General features: G+C 49.3%; 1 protein-coding gene across 1 annotated transcript; it reads right to left on the bottom strand.

Moving 5' to 3' along the window:
• Window positions 1-1,847: 1,847 nt before the first annotated feature.
• TLX3 (T cell leukemia homeobox 3) lies at window positions 1,848-9,899 on the bottom strand. The gene is made up of 3 exons (XM_053380695.1): window positions 9,209-9,899; window positions 7,208-7,451; window positions 1,848-2,156 (listed from the first exon to the last, which is right to left on the bottom strand). The coding sequence occupies exons 1-3, from the start codon at window positions 9,639-9,641 to the stop codon at window positions 1,946-1,948; spliced, it is 888 nt and encodes a 295-aa protein (XP_053236670.1). The 5' UTR covers window positions 9,642-9,899; the 3' UTR covers window positions 1,848-1,945.
• Between the last annotated feature and the right edge of the window lie 12,593 nt (window positions 9,900-22,492).

Here is a 22,492-nt window from a genome sequence, read left to right on the forward strand (position 1 = left end):
GAAGCAGGATTAGTCGCACCAACAGGGTAAAGAACAGCTTCTATCCATGGGCTGTTAGGCTGCTGAATGAAAAGATAACAACAGGGCAACTGACTTTCGGGTTTGGGGGGTGTGCGTCAGTAAACGAGGGGAATTAAGACTAAGAGAGCTGAGTGGGGGGTGCTCGTGTAATCTCACTGTATACAAGTTGTACAAGTGACAATCAAGTATTTCAAATTCAAATCTTCAGCTAAAAGGACCAGCAGGTGATGATGGAGGTAGATGATTCTCCGGCTGGGGACTCTGAAGGGGAAGAGTCAGCTCCGCGGGAGAAAACACTGAGCCCCCTCAGTCCACTTCAGCCGATCAAAATCCAGGTTTCAGGCTCCCTTAATCACAGCTCAGACCAGAACCATTTTTAAAGAAAACGTTTATTTACACCTTTCAGCAAGTACAAAGTATTATACACGGTCTGGATCAACCTCCGCTCTTCCTTCGTAGTTTTATTATGAAACATAAGGCGCTTTCTCTCTACTTCGGTCGCGGGCAAAGGGCATCGGCTGCGCAATGGGGTTTGGGGAGGGGAACGTGGGGAGGGAGGTTGCTTTCTTTTCTATTTTGCTCCCCCCACCTCCCCCACCACCACCCCCGCTCCAACCAGCCTCGCTCCATCTTCGTATCCTGCCAGAAAGGGGAGGATAATAAAGGCAACCGAAAGTCTGCGTGGCGTGAAAGGGGAGCCCTTATTACCGTGGCGAATAAATTACGGGTGGCGTTAGCTTCGCTTGGGAGACAGCTGGGGGCGGGCGGCTTCTCAGCTTAACAGGGTTCCTTAAGATAATGGATTTATTTTCCTTTGCTAAGTGGTTTTCGGGGTGGGAGGCCCGGCCTTCCAAGGTAAGAGCCGGAGGAAGGAGGAAAGCGCGCCCCCTATTATATTCTCCTTTCTCGAGCCAACCGAAAATATTTGTTCCGCTTTCCATAGAAATATCAAAGTCCTCTCTCTGCGTATTAACAGTGCTCGGCATCTCGAGGCATAAATAAATTAAATTATTCACATTTTCTTTTTACAGACACACACACAGAAATGACCCCCTTTCCTTCTCTCCGCCCCAGTACGTTCTCCTGTCTCCGGGGCACCGCTGGGAGACTCCCGGTCCCTCTCGGGGCTGTTTCGTCTCGACGGCCACCATTAACCAACTATTAGGAACTGGGAGGCCTGGGCAACGGAAGGCCCCCGGCAAGACCTTTCCCAGAAAGACGGCGTCCCCTCCCTCCCACCATCGACACTTGCGGGTGAGTAGGGAAGCGGGGATCTAGCCCAGAGGAGGCAATGCGGGAAGGGGCGCCCTGGTTTTCCTGGCGCAGTAGCCAAGAGTTTCTCGCTCACTCGCTCACTCGCTCACACACACACCGAGGCAAAGTTCTTGTTTGTTTTGTTGTTCGTTCGTTTGCTTGCTTGCTTGCCCTTGGAAAATTCAGATATATGGTGGGGCTCTTGCCTTTCGCCGGGGGAGGCGAGATCTGCGATCTTCTCTCTCGCTTTTGGGCCGCCGAGAGAGGCTTGGGGAAACTTCAAAGGCTGGAAGGAGCGTTGAACTGGCAAGAACCAACCAAGTACTTCTTGCTTGGTCGCGGCGGTGGGCAGAGTGGAGGGGTAGGAATATGGCTGGCGAGAGCATTCCTCATACAATAATCCATGCAGTCCCCTCCAGGGATACGGAAGGCCTCCGCGAGGGTCCATCGCCAGCGGCGGCAGCAACACTGGTGTCAGAAGTGGGATCACCCCTCCCCGCGGCCAGCGCGCACTCGCGTCCTCGGACCGCGTCCTCGGTCCTTTTCTCGGTTGTGTTTTTTGGTCGGAGCACCTTCTTTGCTGAGTTTCGGCCTTCGGTTCATGCAGGGAGAGGTGGAGGAGGGTGTCTGCCTTTCCGAGGCCCGCCCGCCGGCCCGGGCCAAGATCCTTTTACACCAGGGAGGTGACGGGCGGGATCTTGGAGCCTTCCTCTTCCCAGGGCTGGAGGTTCTGCAGCGCGAAGAGCGAGGAGTTGTGCAGGCAGAGCGGGTCGGGCTGGATGGAGTCGTTCAGGGACTTCTGGAAGGCGTCGTGTTGGAGCTGCAGCATCAGCCGGCTGGCCTGTTGCCTCTCGGCTTCCCTCTCCTCCGCCGTCTGTCTCCTAAAGAGGAAAAAAGGCACAGCTCAGAAGGTCCCCTCGCTAGGCAGCCGACGACGCCCAAGCAAAGCCCGCGCTCGCCTTCCGTGGCCGTCGAGGGGAAACCGAAGGTTCCCTGCGCCACCGGCTGCCCGCTTCCTTCCAGCCCAAACGAAATACTTTTCCTTTTCTCTCTCTCTCTCTCTCTCTCTCTCTCTCTCTTTGGACAGCGCAAATTCCACCCGGGCTCACTCAGAAGGCCGCCCTCCCACCGAGTTCACAGAAAGACGGGCAGAGAGGATTTGGAGCCTGGAGAGAGGGCCCCAGGTTTACTCAGAAGGGGTTAAGTTTGCTCAACTCCCCCGGTCGAGCAGCAGCGCGATCCCCGGTCGAGCAGCGCGACTCAGGCCTCCTCAGGAGAAAAGAAGGGGTTCGGTGGAGCTTTACTCCCAAGCGGGCGCACAGTGGCAGCCCTTTGGCTCGCCGGAACAGTTTCCACGGGCTCCGAATTAACAGGGTCCTTTTATTCGTTTAAATAATAACTCTGCCTTCTGCGAGGGGGGTGCGGCTTTCAAGGAGCGCAGCTTGCTCAGACGGGGCTCAGATGGCGGCCGGCCCATCCCACCACGTCGAGGACTTTCCGTTCCCCCATCCTGGGCGCCCCGAGCGACAGGCGCGTCAAGGAATCGCCCCCGGCTGTTTTAGCCGGATCGTGGCACAGACACCACCTCCTCCCTTTTCCGCCCCTCCGAAGAAGCAGGAAAGTGCCTCTTTTTCCGCGATTTATTCCAACTGCTATTGCTTCGCACCTGCCGCCCACAAATCAAGTTTCTGGCGCGAGAAAGCCAGGAGGAACGTTCAGTAAACAGGAGAGCCGCACATCCTAACGTTTCCCAAACTGGACGGCCCCCCAAAAATCCCTTCTCTACGCTCTCCAAAGCAGAGCAATACCACCCCTAAAAGAGGCCACCCCCCAATCCCATTTCCTCCTTCCCTCCCGCAAAGTAAGCCAGCAAACGTAGACCTGTGCGCAAACCTGGACATCCCCATAATTTAAGTGGGGCAGGAAAAGCCCGCTTTGTACGAGAATTTATCAGAGGAATTCAAGGATAAATGGGCGGGGGAGGACTGCGGGAGAGAAACTGAGGCAAGGAGGTCAGGCCTGGGCGAGCCATGAACCCGTTAATCCGAAGGACTTGGTTTCTAGGCCGATTCAGCGCCCGATCCGCAGCCCGTGGATTTGACCTCAACTAGCGCAGGCGTTAGCCTTGGTTTCCCGCACCCTTAACTTTCAGTCTCGCTTGTCCCTTCCAACAAGAAAGCGCGACGAAAAGGAAACCGCGATATGATGCGCCCGAGGTGGAGACGCGGCGCGTCTACACAGGCGCGCGGACTTGCTCCGCTCCCCAAAGCGATCTTTCCTGAATTTGGGCCAAATTTGGAGGCGCTCCCAGAGGTCACCAGCCGGGGAAGCCAGTTGGAAATAGCCTGCCCAATTTTAACCCCAAAAGGCGCAAATTCTCCTTGAAACGTCCGCGGATGGGACATCTCGGCGCCAAACGCCTTTCTTCGTTGGCCAAAGTCCTGGCGCTTTTCAGCGCCGCGGTGAAGCCTCCTTGGAACTCACCGCCGTTTGGGAAAGTAGGAACAGGTCGACTGGGTGAGGCCCGGAATCCCTGAACCACTTTGACTCCTGTGGCCGCTCAAAAACCGGAGTCGAAGAGGCACCGGGATGGAAAAACCCCTTCCTCCCGCAACTGCGCTCTGCGCAGCTAGGCCAGTTTCCCCGGAAATCCGAGCCGCGGATTTCTACGCGGGGCGACTTCCACGCGAGTAAGCCTCTTTCTTGCCCCGCAATCGCCACCTGCATTCAACAAGGGTTTTCGCCTTCCAACGCATTTCCCCAGGAATCCCTCCGGATCCTGGTATTTTTTTAAACTGCGAGGCACCGATCCAGCGACCGAGGCCTCTTCTTTGAGCCGCGGACAGCGGCGATCGCGGCCTCTACCGCTGCTGGTCAGTTCTTGAAACGCCGGTTGCATTTCCCTGGGAGTGGATCGGAATCGTCGTCATCGATTGCGGGGGCGGGGAACAGAAATAAACCCTGAGTTTTCGAAAAGAGGCGCATGATTTCTGACCGAGCCGCGGTGGACCGGGGAGAGTCGTGAATGACCGGCTGAACCCGGCAGGAGCCCCTCAAGTCATCTGGGGCGAGACGGGGGGAAATGGAAGAGTGCTTTGATTTTTTCAAATGTGGAAAACAACCCTTTGCAATAACGGGGGGAGGGTTCCTCTCCCCTTTCCAAACAATTTCCAGCTACAAAACCTCCCTCACGCCCCCCTCACTTCTCCCCCTCCCAATGCCCAAATTTAAAACCAAAAAATAAAATAAAATTTAAACGTATTTCGCATTTTTTCAGACCGAAAGGCTTCCTTTTCAAAAGCTGAATTAAAAGGCTTTTGTTTTGGCGGGCGGATATTTGTTTTTAGAGAGACTGGAGGAGAAAGGTAGGAGCCTTTTTTTATTTATCAGTCCATCTATTCCAACTCATTTTCCCAGGAACTTTGCTCGCTCGTTTTGGTGCCCAAGCGACGCGAAACGGTCTCCGGACCTGCCTTTGCGCTGCGACAAATAAATAGGCGTAATGCGGACTCTGAATCAGCACTGCGTAAAATGCCCAGAGGCATTTCAATGATGATTGTAGGCGGTCGAGGTTCTTGTTTTATTTTATTCTGGGTTTGTTTTTAGGCGAAGGGTGAGGAATGCGGGTAGGAAATCAGCGCCGAATCCCTGATGTCGCCCAACCTCCGACTGTTAAGGTCGCAAACGAAGGAGCCTGGAAGCTATTATGCGCCGAGATGCCCAAAGTGGATCCCTATTGGGGGTTTTTTCACCCTACAAATGAGACAGCGGCCCAAACCTGGGGAAAGGCGGGCTTAAGAAGAAATAGAAACCTTGTGCGTTGCACCCTGTCCAACAGATTTCCAGAGGAAACAGAATCGGTTGTTCCTCTTGTAATGTTTCCCGTTTGTGACCCGGGATTTAGATCTCTTAATCCAAATGATGATAATATTTCATGTTATTTTATTTTTCCCTTTTTGGATTAATCTGTTTTTTATTGTAGTCTATGCTGAAAGGTTTCAATAAAAAATAATTTTAAAAAGAATAGCTAATAATAATAATAATATTGTTATTGTTGTTTTTATAGCGTAGCATTCACGTTATCGTGCCGTTAACACAAATACAATAATTATATCTGCATTTTTGTCCGAGGGCCCAGGCGCTCGTTGCAACAGCAAAGCCAGTCCATTTCCATTAATCGGATGTCCTACAGCAAAAGAGGACGAGGCGTAGTCAGCGTCGCTAATACAAAGAAAGCTTTGCAAGTAACAGCGGCCTTGGAGCGGTTTGCAGCCTCAAACGAGAGTGGAAAGCGTCGAGCAAACCTCCCAGGAGAGGAGATCCGACCTCCAAAGGCCGGAGCCTTTTGCGCCCTGCTTACTCGGAAAAGCAAAAACTGCTACGGAAGTCGGCAGAGTTTATTTCCGAGTAGCGTGTTGCCATTCAAAAGACACATACACACAAATATATACGTATATATAGGTGTCTCCAGTAGCTCTCAAGAACGCTTGAAGAGCAAATCAAGGCGTCAAAACTTTGGGGAAATAAAAGGGTGGGTATATTTTTTACTGCGCTCCGAGCTCCTTTGACTGCTCTCCGAACTCAGCCTTGCGCGTTGGTTTAAAGAGTAAATGGACGGTGGCGGAGTGGAGGATTTTGAATGCAGTCCTGCGCCACTGGGACAGCTGTTTCGGGGTGTTGCGAGGGCGTATTTTCTCGGTGCCTCTGCGCGCCTGGAAGCCAAATAAATCAGAAGCGCCTGGCTGGATCAGTCCCGCATTTTACCTCCAGCAGCGATCATCCGGGCAGCACAAGCCAGAGGATAAAAGCGACAGCCCTTCTTGCTCCCACGTCTCAGCAGACGCCCGGCTTTCAGAGATACACGGCCTCTGAACCTGGAAGTTCTGCTTAGTTTCCATAGCAAAAGGCAAGGAATGTGGGGGGGGGGGCTGTTAGACTCCAACTCCCATCAGCTCCAGCCAGGTAGCCCATGGTCAGGGATGATGGGAGTCCAGGAACAACTAGAAGATCTCAAGCTCCCCATTGCTGGCACAGACAGGCCTTTTGTCCATGAAACAATCTCTAATCCTTTTTGAAATGCCGCGTAAGCCCACCTCGCCTGACTATTAATTCCGCGAAGGAGCCACAATGTTGTACGGATCTCTTTGCAGATTCACCTTTACTGTGAGAGCGAATTCCTCTTTATTAACTCCCGGATCCGCGCAAAAAAATTATTAATATTAATATTAATTATTATTGCCTCGTACTGTGGTCGTCTTCCTTAATTTCTATCAAAACAAACAAAAACTCCAGAGATACACTGCATTCATAGTGAACAGAATGTGCGCAGTGAGCAACTGGTTTGTTTTTGCCTGTCATTACCTAGATCCTACCTTCCAAACCAGTGGGCCTGAGGTCGCTGGATGGAAGGGGACGTGTAGAACGGGCTCCATGTGTGCGTGCTCCGCTTTTCAGGATCGCGCGTTTAGGATGCCGGCGGAAGGAGGGCAAAAGCCTCCTTTTCAGGGAGAGAGAGAGAGAGAGGCGGGAAGAGGCGGATGGGCCCAAAATAGCGCGGGATGCCTGTGGAAGGACTTTGGGATTGGGCTTGGGCTCTGTAGCACGAGAAAGGGTGTTTCATAATCACGGTGTGGGGAGAAAAGATTATCACCCGCTCCCCGAATAAATTACGGCTCTATTTAATTTCGCTTCTGCCACTCTGTCCAGTAAACGAGAAGTCACACGCCGCTAGAATTAGAGCGCCGCGCTCTTCCTCCGCGGTCGCTGTCCATTTCAGCACCATTCCTTTCACCAACTCCATTTGTGGCGACAGAGAAAGGTGTCAGGGCGAAGGGCAGGCCCCGATCCCTAGGTATCCTGCTCCCTCCCCATTTACTCCTTCAGTCCCCCACCCCACCCCACCCCACAGCCATCCACTGACCCACCGACTCACCGCCACTTGGTTCTGCGGTTCTGGAACCAGGTCTTGACTTGCGCGTCGGTCATCTTGAGCGACTTGGCGAGCGCCGCCCTCTCGGCCGAGGCCAGGTACTTCTGCCGGTGGAAGCGCTTCTCCAGCTCGCAGATCTGCACCCGGGAGAAGGACGTGCGCGGCTTCTTGCGCTTGGGCGGGGTGCGGTTCTGGTAAGGGTGCCCGATCCGCCGCGTCACCGTGAAAGGAGTGAGCGCCGCCGCCGCTAGGACAGAAGACGTGGGCAGGGTGAGAGAGACGCGCAAAGGAACCGGGGGGCAGAGAGAGAGACAGACGGGAGCCCTGCCCCAACCAGGCTAGGGGCCCCCAGGGCAGCACAGGGAGGGAGGGGGCAGAGGGGCGCCATTTCTCTTCCCTCTATAAGCCAACAGTGCTTTGATGGCCGATAAACTCCGCTTCGGAAGCATCTTAGCAGGCCTCGGGAGTTGGACACTTAGACGTGGTAAGAGAAAGCAGCGCAGGAGAGCGCCTGGAGGCGCCCATTCAACCTCGCTTAACATGGATTAGTTTAGTTCTCTTAGTGCTGTGTGACTTTCCTCCCCAGTAACTAGGCGGGTGGCAAAAGTGGGTGGCTTGTCCCGCCCATGACCACCCACCCCCATCCAGTCCATCCTTATGGGTGACGTGGGAATTCAAGCCCTCCCTAGAGAGACTTTGTGAAAGGGAATCGAAGTTATTCTGGACCCATTAATTTCGAATCACAGAGAAGGCGGGCGCGCAAGTTAAGGTATGTGGTGTAGAGACCAAAAAAAAGCACATCTCATCCACCCAAAACAGGGATGGGCTAAGAACAGCCTTGAAGAAAGAAAGAGAGATGGATGGATGGAGGAGAAGCTGTTAAGTGGAAATAAGAGTTTTCGTTTTCAGGAACTGGCCAAATTGAGTACATTCCTGGCTAGGAAATATACTCACCAAGCCAGCAAGTGATGATGATGATAATAATCACATTTAATATAGTGCCTCTCGAAGTGTAAAAGGTTATCACATTCATTTTCTCTGCCTGGTTATCCTAAGATTTGCTGATGGGCACCTCAGCTAAAGCCCCCCTCTCTCCACAAATGAATGCCTTCACCCTGAAGTGAACACCACCACATTCATAAGGGGAGGGGACTTATTTGCAAGGGGATTTTCTAACCATGCCCATCTCCCCGTTTCCTCGTCCTTCATCTAATCCGCGTTGGATTCGAAGATATTTAAATTACCACCCTAGCTTTCTCATTTAGTTTTTAGCTGCTTGTTCTCCGCCTCCAGCCCCCTCTGTTACATTCTGTAATCAGATTAGGCACGGCGATTCCCTCGCCTTCCCCTCTCCCCTTGTACACGGCGATTTAAACAAATCAGCCCCAGAAAACCATGAATTAGAATCGAGGCTTTGAATTCTGAGCGCGGGGGGTCGATTCAGATTAGTGGCGCGGGGACAGCTTTCCAGGCCGTCACTATTTACGGGGATTTTTAAAGAAAAGAAAAGAAAAAATCCCTAGGAAACAAACATAAAAAGGGAATAAGTAGAATGTTTGCGTCTCAGTCCTGACCGCCCAAATACTGAAACCACAATTTGGTACCACAAACTGATCAACCGCCTCCCTCACTTAGACACACAAACACATTCCACATCAGCAGAATGGGAATATTTATCTCTCCCTACACAACGCACAAAACTGAATTGCATTGGGGTGGTGTTTTTTTTAAGGCGATTTCTTTCCCCCTGTTGAAGCTGCGTGATATTGAGGTTGAGTGCCTGTGTGCGCAATGTATGTATGTATGTATGTATGTATGTATGTATGTATATTCACATATATCAGTATAATTTTTAGAAGCAAGGACGCTTTGGAAACACGCTGCCAAAGGAACTTGCGGGCTGAAGTTCGCCCTCTTTCCCTCTTCTCTCTCTTTCTCCCGGGGTCGTGCCTCTGAGACACCCCCCCTCCCTCCCGCTCGCATCCCAACCACCCCTCCGCTTACCTGTGAATCTGTCCTTGACGAACCGCCTGCTGCTTTCCATCCAGGGGAAGTTGAGGCTGCCAAGGCTGGGTACAGCTGGCATGGCTGGTATGGCACTAGAAATGGGAGGTGGCACTGCCCCAGGGATGGGTCTATGAGCTGGCACCCTGATCACGCCAGATGGAGCCAAGCTGAGATTCACACTGTAAGATCCAGAGTCCTCGAAAGGGGCCCCGATGCCAGGGAAGGCGCCAGGGAGAGAAGGGTACGGGGCGCCCGTCCGGCTGCCCACGGGGCTGCCCAGGTAATTCGCGCTGCCGCCGCCACCGACGTCTGATCCTCGCGGGGCGGGTTGCGAAGGGGTCTCCTGGTCGGAACTGTTTAAAATCTGATCAATCCCGAAGCTGATGGGTTCGTGTTGGTGCGGGGTCTGCGTGTTCGTTGGCTGATCCATCCTTGGTGAATTAGAAATATTGGCTCAAACGAAAGGAGAAGGGGTAAAAAAAAAACAACCTAAAAAAAACACACAACAACAACACCGTAAGAATTCCCCTATAAAAACGCTCCCCTTCCTTATTTCACAGTAGATCCATGTAAGGTCCTCTTGGTTTGTATGGATGTCACACTGAAACTTTGCCAAGACTGGTCCCGCTCGCCAGGCTCTCTGTCATCTTTTTTTGAACCAAACCTGGAGTTCCTGCTTCTAATTTCTCTCCCGCAGTTGCCATTGGCCGCCCCAAACAAGCCTCTCTCCTCCCATTGGCTCCCGGGTTTCAATAAAGGCCTAATTCATTGGAATAGGAGCTTAGGGACTGTTCCGTGGTGACATCATTTTAACAAACGAACAATAGGTCAAATTTATTAGCTAAGATAATGCGGGGCGGATATTGCAATGAGCATCTGCGAGGGTTGCCTTTCGAAATTAGCTATATGAAATTGAACAAACCTGAGCAATTGCTAGGGGGGGCTCCCCTCCTCCCCTCCCCTCCCCTCCCCTTCCCACCCTTTGGAATCATTAACAAATATGCTAGTTGAACAGAATTCCAGGCTGGCCGTTGCAGAGGCTGTTCCGTCCCTCCTCGGTGGATTAATTTGGGATCGATGCCCCTCTTTCCTATATATTGCTTTGTTTGCAAAAGGGAGGAAGGCGCGTGCTGACCGCAACTGGGCCGATTCCCCACTCCGCGCCCCGTCTTAAGGGGTTGGGGATATGCTTATGTTTTTAAACGCAAATAAAGGGAAACCATTCTAGTTTGGGAAGTCCAGAGTTATCCCCCTCTTTCCTCCCCCCCCCATTTAGTATGGGGAATCCAAAGCCTACAGACCTCCCCCCTACGAAGATTTACTGGGAAATAAGTCTCATTGGACCCAGTGGGACTTCAGGGCCGAGTCAAAAAATGCCTAAGGACAGTCAGCTAGGGGTATTTAGACAGGGCAATTCTCCCTCTGATTAAGGATGGAAGTGGGTTTTCTGGAAAACAACCCCAGGCCAATGAAGAGGCGAGCATTTTGGTAAAATTCACGTATCCAGAGGTATTTAAAAGCGCACTCAATGGCGTGTTTATTTGGCGGGTGGGGTTTTAAAATAAAATAAAATAAAATATGTCAGATTGCAGCAATACATAACAAATGTTCGACCCAGAAGCTGGGGTAGGGCGAAGGAACTCCACCCTCTCCCAATTTCTGCAAGTGGGAAAAGAGAATCGCCAAGTTCTTTTCCCTGGAGGAGGAAAGGCTCTCAGATTTACCCAGATTCGAATCTGTTCTGCGGTATGTGCATGTAAAATATGTCAGTAACTAAAGTGGCCTTTCTTCGGCTCGGTGCCTTTTAGATCTGTTGAAACACAGCGCATCGTTCTTCGTGGGCTGGTGGAGTTTCCCCAGTGTTTTATTTGTCTCAGTCTCCGTTTCTTTCTACCTCATGGCAAGAAATTGTTCGCCTCCCTCTTGAATGAGCCTGGCCGGTGTTTGCACGGCGCAGCCTCCGTCGCCGAGAGGGAGCCTCGGAAGAAGGGATTCCGTTTTGGATTAATTCCTGTCAGCGAAACTTATTGCCCCGCCGTCTGGTTCTGTGAGTTTGGAGACGCTCCCTAACGTCCAAATTGGACTAAAAGCGTTAAAAATTAAATAACGTTCAAATGCATTTACTTAGTTTCCCCTTTATAAAGGGAAATGAAAACAGGGAATAGAATTTTCCTTTTAATAGAATGTAATAGTATTTGATCAGCACCTGTTAGGGCTGATTTCGTGATTTCAGAAAGCGGTGACAAGGAGGGAGTATATTAGTTTTTAAAGCTTAGGATTCAATTACCGCAACACACTGAATAATTTAAATGGCAACAGTAAATGCAAAGAGACCTGCGGAGTTTTATTGGGCTTATTGCGCGGAAAGACGGCCGCGAAACGGGAGGCCCCGCGCGCTTCCCTCCGTCCTCCGCAAAGCCAAGTCCCTTTCCTTCCTTCTGAGAAAGAGGGACCTTGCTTCTCTCGAGGAGACTTCGAAACAGAAGGCGACTGCCGTCTCCATCGGACCCTTGTCTCTTCCTAGGAAAGATTTTATATGTCTCTCTGCGTGTTCACGCACACATATATCTGCGCGCTCTCGCTCTCTTTTTTCGTGCCACAGAATTTATTTTCCCACACCCAATTTTCCATATTTTCCCTGGTGTATTCGCGTCTAGACATGGACCCAGGTATATACATATATATGATATGGAGCCTAATTCATTATACAGTATCTACATCATATATGTAACATAATAATATAAACACACACACCTTATAATATCTATAATAACATTTAATAAACGGAAGTCTGCGTTTTGGGATTGAAATGGAGGAGGATGTCTGCACTGGACGTGGCCAAGGGGTGGAGCACCCTCTGGGTTCCCGGCCTTCTTGGGGACTGATCCACACAGCCTGCCAGGCTGAGGCTCCGATGGCTTAGTCTGTTCCGCGGAAATTAAGAGCAATCGCTTCCGATTCCACACCGGCGTTACCCCAGGACACCCGCTGTCGGTGGTTCGCAGAATGAAGCGTGGCACCTGGCGCCTCGACCCTTGTTTGCTCGCAAGGAAATCTTATGTCTGTTTGTCTCTGTGTGTTTCAACTGTAGAGAGCGTGCTCAGGGTCTTAACTCCAAACGGATCTAACCCTCTGTTCTTAAATTCAAGCGAGGGGAGAGAATAGTGGACAGCTCTGATCTCCGCCAAGGAAGATCTAAACCCTGTCATCGCGCACGGGCGCATTTTTCGCGGCTCCTCAGTAAAGCCAGGTTAGGAACCTGCGCCACAATCCTAGGAGCGGGTCCGGCCCCTCCAAGGCATTTTGCTCTTAAACCTCTCTATTAAGAGATAATCCTCAAAGGAGGGAAGCGCGAGGTGTCCCCAAGGGTTGGAACTTTTACGCACGCGAGACCGGCGTTTCCTTTTATATCCGGTTTTGCTCCTATTTAAATGGCACTAAAATAGGGGCCAGTTCAACCCACGGTGGTTTGCGGGCTAGGAACCTAGCGATTAAAAATAATAATCCTGAAAACTTTCCCAAGCGGATGGAAAATTCTTATATCCACCGTTAAGGAAATGAGAACAACCGAAGGATCGCTGGTCCAATCTTAGCTACCCGACAGAGGAGAATGGAAAGTAAAAAAAGGGGACTTTATTTCCAAAGGAACAGAGGAGGAACGCATCCGTTTAGCCGCGTCTTTGACATTAGCTGCGTGACTCTGACAGCCTTTTCAGATTTGCATGGGCGTTAAATGAAAGGGCGGGCCGAAGGCAGATCAGGTGAACTGAAGCCAGGGGAGGGATCCAGACGAGGTGCTAAGTCCAAGTCTCGCTACGCCCCTTTTTCAAAAGAGCAATCTAATGGATGTTAAAGACATCCGATTGCCTATGGAGTGTTTAAGAGGAATAATTAAAAAGCCAACAGACTCGCAATCCATTCCCCCACCCCACCCCCGCGCCACTCTTTCTCAAGAAACAGGGAAATGGACAGCTAGCACAGAGGAAAGCATATACTTATAAATATATATAAATAAGTTGCTTGTGAAAATGACCTAACGTAATTTCGAGGCCGCTTGCCTGACGTGGAGAGCGCCTCTCAGTTCAGGCGCCGCTCTTTTCCAGGCGGACGTTTTTAAGAGTCTGCCCAGATGGAATGTGAAGGATATTCCTTTCACTGATAATCCGATTAAGGGAAGGGGAAGAGACCCACCGTCTCAGGCGCAGCCAGCTCATTCCCCAGGCGCCTGGCTGCTCTTTCGGAGATGCTTCTACCATCATGGTAAACAGAACAGGACCGCGTGAAGGAGGAGGAGATCGGCGCGAAAGAAGGAACTAAAAATGCGAAGGCGGTTACAAATCAAAGGAAAAAGATACCCCAATCTCAGGTCTATTTTTCGCCTCGCTTTCGTTTTTATACGCCCTTGCAGTTGTTGCGAATAACCTGTTGACCTCTTCAGGAGTGGATCGGCTTGGGCTCTTAAATTTGAGCCGGAGCTCCGCGTGCGCTTTCAGGAGCGCGCGTGGGGCTCCCAGGCAGGCTAAAAAGCTCCCCACGCCTCGTTCACTTCCACGGCCGAGCCCTCGCCCCCTCTCGACTGGAGTGATCCAGCTCGTATATCCTTCGTCCGTATCCTTCGTATTTCCGTTGTCATTTTCTTTCATTCATATGCATGTTCTGTGCTTGATAACTTGTAGAACAGAGATCTGTTTGTACACAGAAGCACACGGTTTATTCCAAGGTGCGTATTAAAGCACACATGCAAAGAGAACAGATAATATCTACAATTTAATGTAGACACATATGCTTTACTAAGCAATCCTATGCATATCTCCTCGGAAGTAAGGCCCGCTGATTTTCAGTGAGGTTTGCTTCCAGGAACGTGGATTGCCGTTTCAATGTATGCTATGTGCGCGCGCGGCTATAGGCAATATGTGTGTGACATAGAATTGATCGCACATTGTTTTAGTTTTAATGTTATTACTGCTGCTCCTAGGGGGCCCAAGTCCCTTCGTCGTCGTCCCCCATAAAATATTTGAGGGGGCCGCTCCCCTAAAAAGTTGATAGGCATTGCCAATCAAATGGTCCGCGCGTGCCACATCTTGTGATCGATTATGCGGGGCAGGGCATACATGCGCCCCCCCCAATATTTTATTCATGTTGGCACCCCTGCTGCTGCTACGCACTCAGCATGCGTGGGGCGTTACAAAATAAAAGGTCTCTGCCAGGAGCAGCTTACAATCTAAAAGTGATGCGCGACGGAATGGGAGCAGTCAGAGGGCCGGGAACTTGAAAGCTGGATAGATTCCCTAGACAGGCGCAGACAGAAAGTTTTGGGCACACACCTCTTGCTAGAAACCGGCTTCGCCAGTGGCTGGCTGGGCCAGGTCCCGTCTCCCCCCCCCCCTCCTCACTGCCTCTCCGGCCACCCCCGGTCAGGCCTTCCTTCGCCCGCCTTGGGGTGGGGTGGGGGGCCGGGAAGCTGCTGCCGCCGCCGTTACCGCCGCTGCCGTCTGGGAGGCTGAGCTAATTGGATTCTCTCCGCTTGCTCTCGCGGCGTGTCTAAGCGGCCTGATCATTAGTTTGAGTTTCCTATAGAGCGGAGCTAATTGGATTTACAGGATACCAGCAAGCTGCTCTGCCAGCTTCCCGGGGAAGAAGGAGGCGCCGAGTCCCAGCTCCGGCGAGGGGCGAAAGACCCCTCCAGGAGGGGATGCGCCCCCCGAGGCGAGCCTTTTTTGCGCAGCAGAAAGCACCCTCCTCTTTTTGGGGAGCCTCTCCGAGCCGGGATCCTGACTTTTGCAAGAGAGGGGCGGGGGCGACACACACACAGTTGCGCGCAGGCACAGCAATAAATAAAGCGACACCGGTCCTGAATCAGGGCAGTCTTTGTTAGAGGAAATTGCAGCTTGATCTGCATAATGGAAGTTCTAGGTGCCCAGGGCTATCTCTTTATTGCGTGTGTGTCTGCTGTTATCAATTTTGAGAACGATTTCACAGGGAGGCTGGCAGACTCGAGCTGGAATAATATGCAAAGATTAGCTTTGAATAATGAATGATGTGCTTTTAAACCAATTCCAAAGTGTCTCTGATAGTACAATATGAAAAGGGGTGGTAAGTAATAGTGGGTTTTAAAAGGCGCTAGTATGTTTTTATTACTATATTTAAAAAAAAAGATATCTATATTATTTTGGCAAAATGGATAATATATCACGGAGCCTTTGATAATCATATAAACAATACATTTTTCTTTGGAAGATCTCTCTCTCTCTCGGCTTTACCCAGTTGTGTAGGGCTTGGCTACCTTATTAAATATTAACTCTTTTTTAATATTAGCTTTTAAGTTTAATATGTTGACGTTCTGTACTTTTTACTTTAATTATATTTTATAATTAATAACTTAGGACCGGTGGTATTCTTAAACGCGACTTTATATTTGCACTCTTCCACCCCCGCCACGTCATAAAAAAGCAACAACAAAACTTGTGAATTAATTTCCAGGGCGGGCTTTTAAGGGGTCACATCCTGTAAATAAATGTTTTCTGTTCTCGATCAGGTGAGTTTATTACCGGAGATGCCGTTTTATATCTCAATATAAATGTTCCAGAATATTTTATGGAGAGGCCCTGTAATATATCGTAGCCCATGCAGAAAACATGCATGTAAAATACCTAATTCTACAAACGGTATTCGGGTTTTTACTAGCCTACGAAAGCCAGTGAAAACGTTCAATTAATTCGTTAAATTGCGGGCGATTTATGCATCACCATGTTCATATTTCATAGTGTTATTTAATTCATTTTAGTTACTTGGTTAAAAAAACAAAACATGAGCTTGTTATAATTTATTCATTTCGGAAAATCCATGCATTTTCAGCTAGTTCTTCTGTTTGCGAAGTTTCCCACTTGGTATTCCTTTCCAACAATGAGAAAGGTGAAAGTGCCGCTAATCATTTGAAGTGTGTACAGGGGATGGGGAAAAAAGAAAGAAAGATTATTCTAATAAATGTAAGAAAATTCAGTTTAAGTTTTTTAGGATGAGTGGCGGTGTTGTTTTTTAAGCATCAGGAATGAAAGGGGTGTGTGAGCACTGAAAAGACAGCCCTGCCCTCTTGAGATGATGCTGCTGCCAAGGGTGCGGCTACCTTACGCATTGGAGACCCTTCAGACCCAGGCCGAAATGAATACAGTTAAATATCCCATTTATTCACTGTTTGCAGCAGTTTGGCGACGCCCAGCAAGAGTAAAGAGAATTGGTCCTTGTACAGGATTCCTTCAAGGGATGTGCTGGATCATCCGCATCATGCCCCCACACACCCCGGCTCGCCCCCACTGACCGATTTCAATCCCTAAAGATTGAGGCAAGGGCGCGGAGACAGCAAGGCCGAGGTGCGCTCTCTCTCTCTCTCTCTCTCTCTCTCTCACACACACACACACACACACACACACAGAGAGAGAGAGAGAGAGAGAGAGAGAGAGAGAGAGAGAGAGAGAGTGTTTCGTCGTAGCCAACCCACAGGAGGAGAAAGAGAAAGCTGGGGTGCAGGCGGAGCGGGAAAGGTCCCAGTCGCTTGGCGACGTTTCCTTCTGGCTAGCGGGCTTCTCCAAGGCCTCCGGCTCCATTGCCACTTCCTTGGCTTCGGCGGAATTTGGCTTGTCTGGGGGTTGAGTTGCTGGAGGAGCAGCCGCAGGAGAGAAGGAGAGCCGGGCGACGAATCTCCCCTGCCCAACCGAGCTGTGCTCCTTGGAGGAACACGTGCAGGCGTAAAAACGAAGGAAGGAGGCTGCTCCACGTTTTGACGCTTACTTAGTGGAAGCGACTAGAATTCCCCGACTCTGGGTCCCACTCGGTGCTATACAAGTAAAGCAGTATCATACCACTTTAAATGGCCATGCCCGCCTCCCCCCCCCCGCCCCTGAGAATCCTGGGAAGTGTAGTTTGATATGGGTTGTTATGGGACCCACCTATTCCCCTCAAAGAACTACAGTTCCCAGAGTGCCCTCAAAAAGGTGTGGGTGGTGGTTACACAGCTCTGTAAATTGTTGGAGGTCTCATCAATTCCCAGGACCCTTAAACAAACTACATCTCCCAGGATTCTCTGGGAGGGGGGAGCCATGACTTCTTAAAGGTAAAGGCACCCCTGACCATTAGGTCCAGTCGTGACAGACTCTGGGGTTGCGGCGCTCATCTCGCTCTATAGGCCGAGGGAGCCGGCGTACAGCTTCCGGGTCATGTGGCCAGCATGACTAAGCCGCTTCTGGCGAAGCAGAGCAGCGCACAGAAATGCCGTTTACCTTCCCGCCGGAGCGGTACCTATTTATCTACTTGCACTTTGATGTGCTTTTGAACTGCTAGGTTGGCAGGAGCAGGGACCGAGCAACGGGAGCTCACCCCGTCACGGGGATTCGAGCCACCGACCTTCTGATCAGCAAGTCCTAGGCTCCGTGGTTTAACCCACAGTATAAGTCACCTGGGAATGCGTCAAAGAGGTGTTTAAACACACACATTCCTGCCATTCTTTCCAATGCCACCTCCTTCTTCCCTCTAATCAAGCTGGGAATTCTTAATATTTTGAAATAGGCAAGCCAGTAACTTGCCTGTTCTCATTTCCATCTACCAGGCTTCTTAACAGCGCATTCCCGGTTAGGCTACCAATTCTGAGGATCTGAATTTGCTCCTGGGGGAAGGAAACAGAAGCAGGCAATGAGGGAAGGAACCCTATCCATTGCATTCACTGTCGTCGTTTCCAGGAAAGTGCATGTCTAGGTGTGCAACCTAAAAACAAATACTGAGGCCTGCAGAATCTCCCCACTTCCACCAAAGACACGGGATAGAAATGGCTCCATTCGACATTTCATGCCATCGTATGGAACTAAATTTAAAAATAAGCACCCCCACCAAAGACAGGAGTGCCTGGTGTGCTCTGGTCCATGGGGTCACGAAGAGTCGGACATAACAAAACAACTAAACAGCAACAACACCACGTCCTACATAAATGTCACAAGACAACGCAGATCAAATTGCTGAGGCCTCTCCCCTGGGAGAGAGTAGCAAGGAGAAGGATAAAGTGTACATTGCCAAGAGCTTTGGAGAGAAGTCTAGCAGGATGTGAAGCAGAACAAACAAGGGCGCCAGCAAATCAACAACAAAGATCTGGTTTGGACAATTACCTGTGCAGTAACAATCTCGTATAGTGTGTGAACAGGCCCAACCCTTTACTCTCTCCATCACACAATGTGCTATATGATGCAGCCATCTCTTCTTTTGTGGAGCAAAAATTGTACCAGTGGAGAGCCTGTGCAATTGAGCACACAGGTAATATAGAGCGGTCCAAGTGTCCCTATTTTCCAGGGACTGTCCCAGATTTACAGAAGCCATCCTAGTTTCGGATTTGATCCTAGAATGCCCTGCTTTTCCTTAGGACAGCCCTATTTTCATTGGAGAAATGTTGGAGGGTATGAAACCAGAGGCCTTTCTCCTGGGCATAGTTGGCCAATTGGTGCCAAAGAAGGATAGAACTTTCTTTATGTATGCTACAGCAGCAACAAGAATACTCATCGCAAAGCATTGGAAGACACAAGAATTACCCACCTTGGAAGAATGGCAGATGCAAGTAATTGGCTATATGGAAATGGCTGAGATGACTGGCAGAATCCGAGACCAGGGAGAAGAGTTGGTGGAAGAAGATTGGAGGAAATTTAAAATTTATTTACAGAAGTACTGTAAAATGTATGAATGCTGATGACATTGAAATAAAATGAAGGGGTTCTAGTAACAAGAGATAAAAATTTGAAATTATAAATTTGGGAGGTAAAATATATAAGGACAAAGTAGTAGGATACGAATTTGCTGAACTAACTGTTAAAAAGGGATATAAAAAAGGGAGGCGTGAGGAAGTCAGGAAAATAAGTTAATCAAAGATGAACAATTAGAAAAGAGCGATTTGTGTTTTTTCCTATTCTATTTTTTGTGTGTTGACTGATTTTTTTTTCTTTTCCCCTTGTTAGGTTAAATGTTTGTATTTTATGTATTGTGAAAGCTTGTATTGTTGTGTTTTATATTTTCCCTGTGTTTTTATTGTTCTATGTTTGGTTGTATCTTTTTATTGTTAAACTTAATAAAATATTATTATATATAAAAAAAGAAATGTTGGAGGGTATGAAGTTATGTGACCCTTGAGCCAAGGAGATAAGTAACTATACAAGCTTTAGAAGACATCTTAGGGCAACCCTATATAGGGAAGTTTTTTTAATGTTTAATTATATATATATAATGTTGGAAGCCACCCAGAGTGACTGGGGCAAAAATAATAAATTGTTCTTCTTGTTGTTATGGAATGGGACGTCCCTATTTTCATTGGAGAAATGTTGGAGGGTATGGAAGGAGAGTGAGATACATTCTCCCTCTACCTCACAAAGGACCTGAGTTCTTTTGCCTCATGGAATTCTCATACTGTTAGGTCTGGAGTTTACAGGTAAACTAGCTGGGGAAACTAGCTGTTATAAAGCATGGTGTTTTTCTTCTCTCAGGCAATGTCCCTGCCCTCTCCCCCTGTTTTGCCTCTTTTGATGTCATTGCCTCAGCTGATCTGATGTCACAGAGGGGGCTCTGAAGTCACAAATGGGCTGGACCAGGTAACCAGAGCTGACCAGGCAAAGGACAAGATTATGCCTGTCTCCTTCCCTTCCTGCCCATCTCATGTACTGATAGTTAAATCTGGTGATGAGACAGCACCCTCAGCTTCACCTGAGAGAAGCAGGCTAGTTTAAGGGATGGAGGGCAGGTTATTTAGTGTTCAAAGCTATGTTCTCTAGCTGCTGGCTGCACCTGACACTTGACACGGATGCCTCACTCTGTTAAAACTGTGATCATGGAAGACAATCTTACTTGGCTGCGAGTGATCACCGAAGAAGAAGACTCGAATGGCGCAGGTAAGAGAGGGACTGGAAAGGGAGATGTCAGGATATATGATCAAGAGCTGGTACACTAACCCCCCCCCCCAAGTTTGCATGTACCATAGGTTATGTTATGATATTGAACCAATGCAGCTGCGAGCTGCTGGTAGCTTGAAAACATCACATGATGGAATGTTGGGACTGTTCTGTGGGAAACAGAGGGACAGTCAATTCACAGTGTGAAGCACCGGAATTAGCTCAGAGTGTAATATGAGCTCTTCCTTGTGCTCTTGTACAGGAAGTACAGGAGGAGTTTCTCTCTCGACTGCTGGAATTTGAAGAGAGCAGTCATGTTTTTTGTAACGCTGCAAAGACAGAAATAAAGGCATGTAAATACGTTTCTGTCTATCTCTTTCCCCTGCCGGGGGGGGGGGAGGAAAGAGGGGTGTGTTCTTCTCACGCTGAGAAGGATCGCCTATAGCGACCTCTGCCTGGATCTTGCTGGGGAATGCAGACAGGGAGGTCAACAGGAGATCAAGCCGGGTGCCTGGGAGAGTTGCCAGTTTCTCCTGATAAAGGCTTGATTCCCGACAGGTTAGTCCTATGTCTTTTTCAGTGGAGTCATTTGTAGCCTCTTAAAGGGAAACGGGCAGATGACATTGGGCCAACAAACAGAAGAGCTGGACCATCTATTCCAGCGTCCTGTTCTTACGGTGGCCAAACAGATGTTAGTAGGGTATCCACAAGCTAGATCTGAACACAAGAGCATATTAATGCAGCATTTTAATACCGATGTCATCTTCTGGAGGTTTGCCAGGAAAATTCATTTATAGTTTCAATTTTCTCTTTAATCTGGATTTGATGTTAATTATTCACTCTGTGTTAATTAATACTAATGAATGTTTCATACAATGTTGTGAGCTGCCCTGAGCCTCTGGGAGAAGGCAATATACACAATCCTATATACATTACTTGCCCTTTTGGAGGTCTTTCAGCACAATTATAATGGAAGGGGAACAGTAATAAAACAACAACCAAAAACAATTATTTATCAGTGTCTTAGGACAGAATAGCAGGACTGTGCATGGAACCAACAATCCAATTTGTGGCCCTGCTTTGTAAATTCAGGTCAGACCTGATTTGGCCCAGACCAATCCAGACCAAATCCAAATTCTAATCTGTATGGCAATCCAGAAAATGCAGACCAAATGAGTAGTAATAATAATTTATTATTTATACCCCACCCATCAGGCTGGGTTTCTCCAGCCACTCTGGGCAGCTCCCAACAGAATATTAAAAACATGATAAAACATCAAACATTTAAACTTCCCTAAACAGGGCTGCCTTCAGATGTCTTCTAAGTCAGATAGTTGTTTATTTCCTTGACACCTGAAGGGAGGGTGTTCCACAGGGCAGGTGCCACTACCAAGAAGGCCCTCTGCCTGGTTCTCTGTAACCTTACGTCTTGCAGGGAGGGAACCGCCAGAAGCCCCTCAGCGCTGGACCTCAGTGTCCAGGCTGAATGATGGGGGTGGAGACGCTCCTTCAGGTATACTGGGCCAAGGCTGTTTAGGGCTTTAAAGGTCAGCACCAACACTTTGAATTGTGCTTGGAAAAGTACTGGGAGCCATTGTAGGTCTTTCAGGACCAGTGTTATATGGTCTCGGCGGCCGCTCCCATTCACCAGTCTAGCTGCCACATTCTGGATTAGTTGTAGTTTCCGGGTCACCTTCAAAGGTAGCCCCACGTAGAGTGCATTGCAGTAGTCCAAGCGGGAGATGACTAGAGCATGCACCACTCTGGTGAGACAGTCCGCGGCTAGGTAGGGTCTCAGCCTGCGTACCAGATGGAGCTGGTAGACAGCTGCCCTGGACACAGAATTAACCTGCGCCTCCATGGACAGCTGCGAGTCCAAAATGACGCCCAGGCTGTGCACCTGCTCCTTCAGGGGCACAGTTGCCCCATTCAGGACCTATGAAATCAACAGGGAAGTGGTTTCCTACACTGCTGGGGTGTCAGCTGAACCATCCCTTTCCTAGAGTTGTATAGTCTTTCATATTTTTTAAAGCTGTGCAAGTTTAAAAATGGATTTACGGATCTCTGAACTGGGCCATGTTTCTGTGAAAGCTAGTTTTCGATCTGGAGCATGGTGATGCTCACTACCGTCTTTGGCCCCAGTGCAAGTGGGCTACATCTAGAGCTTTAATGAAGTCTTTGGCTGTCCGTAAAGCAGATCCTTTTCAACGTTTGATAGAGCTCCAGTTGAAGCCATATAACCCATTATTATCTGCTTTGCTTGTCATGTTTATACTCCATTATTATTACTTTTTAAATGAAGAGGTGAGGCAAGGTGGACAGGCTTCTGGAAGGAGATCAAGAGAAAGCGATGCGATGAGAACCTTTTAAA

Source organism: Podarcis raffonei, chromosome 3, assembly GCF_027172205.1.
Source record: "Podarcis raffonei isolate rPodRaf1 chromosome 3, rPodRaf1.pri, whole genome shotgun sequence".
Lineage (NCBI taxonomy): Eukaryota > Metazoa > Chordata > Lepidosauria > Squamata > Lacertidae > Podarcis > Podarcis raffonei.

What these genes read in the sequence shown, in the direction of transcription:
- TLX3 (XM_053380695.1), bottom strand. Translation starts at nt 9,641, where the DNA reads ATGGATCAGCCAACGAACACGCAGACCCCGCACCAACACGAACCCATC. An exon ending in CGTCAAGGACAGATTCACAG is followed by an intron (nt 7,452 to 9,208) that starts GTAAGCGGAGGG and finishes CTTCTGTCCTAG; the next exon opens with CGGCGGCGGCGCTCACTCCT. An exon ending in AACCGCAGAACCAAGTGGCG is followed by an intron (nt 2,157 to 7,207) that starts GTGAGTCGGTGG and finishes TTTCCTCTTTAG; the next exon opens with GAGACAGACGGCGGAGGAGA.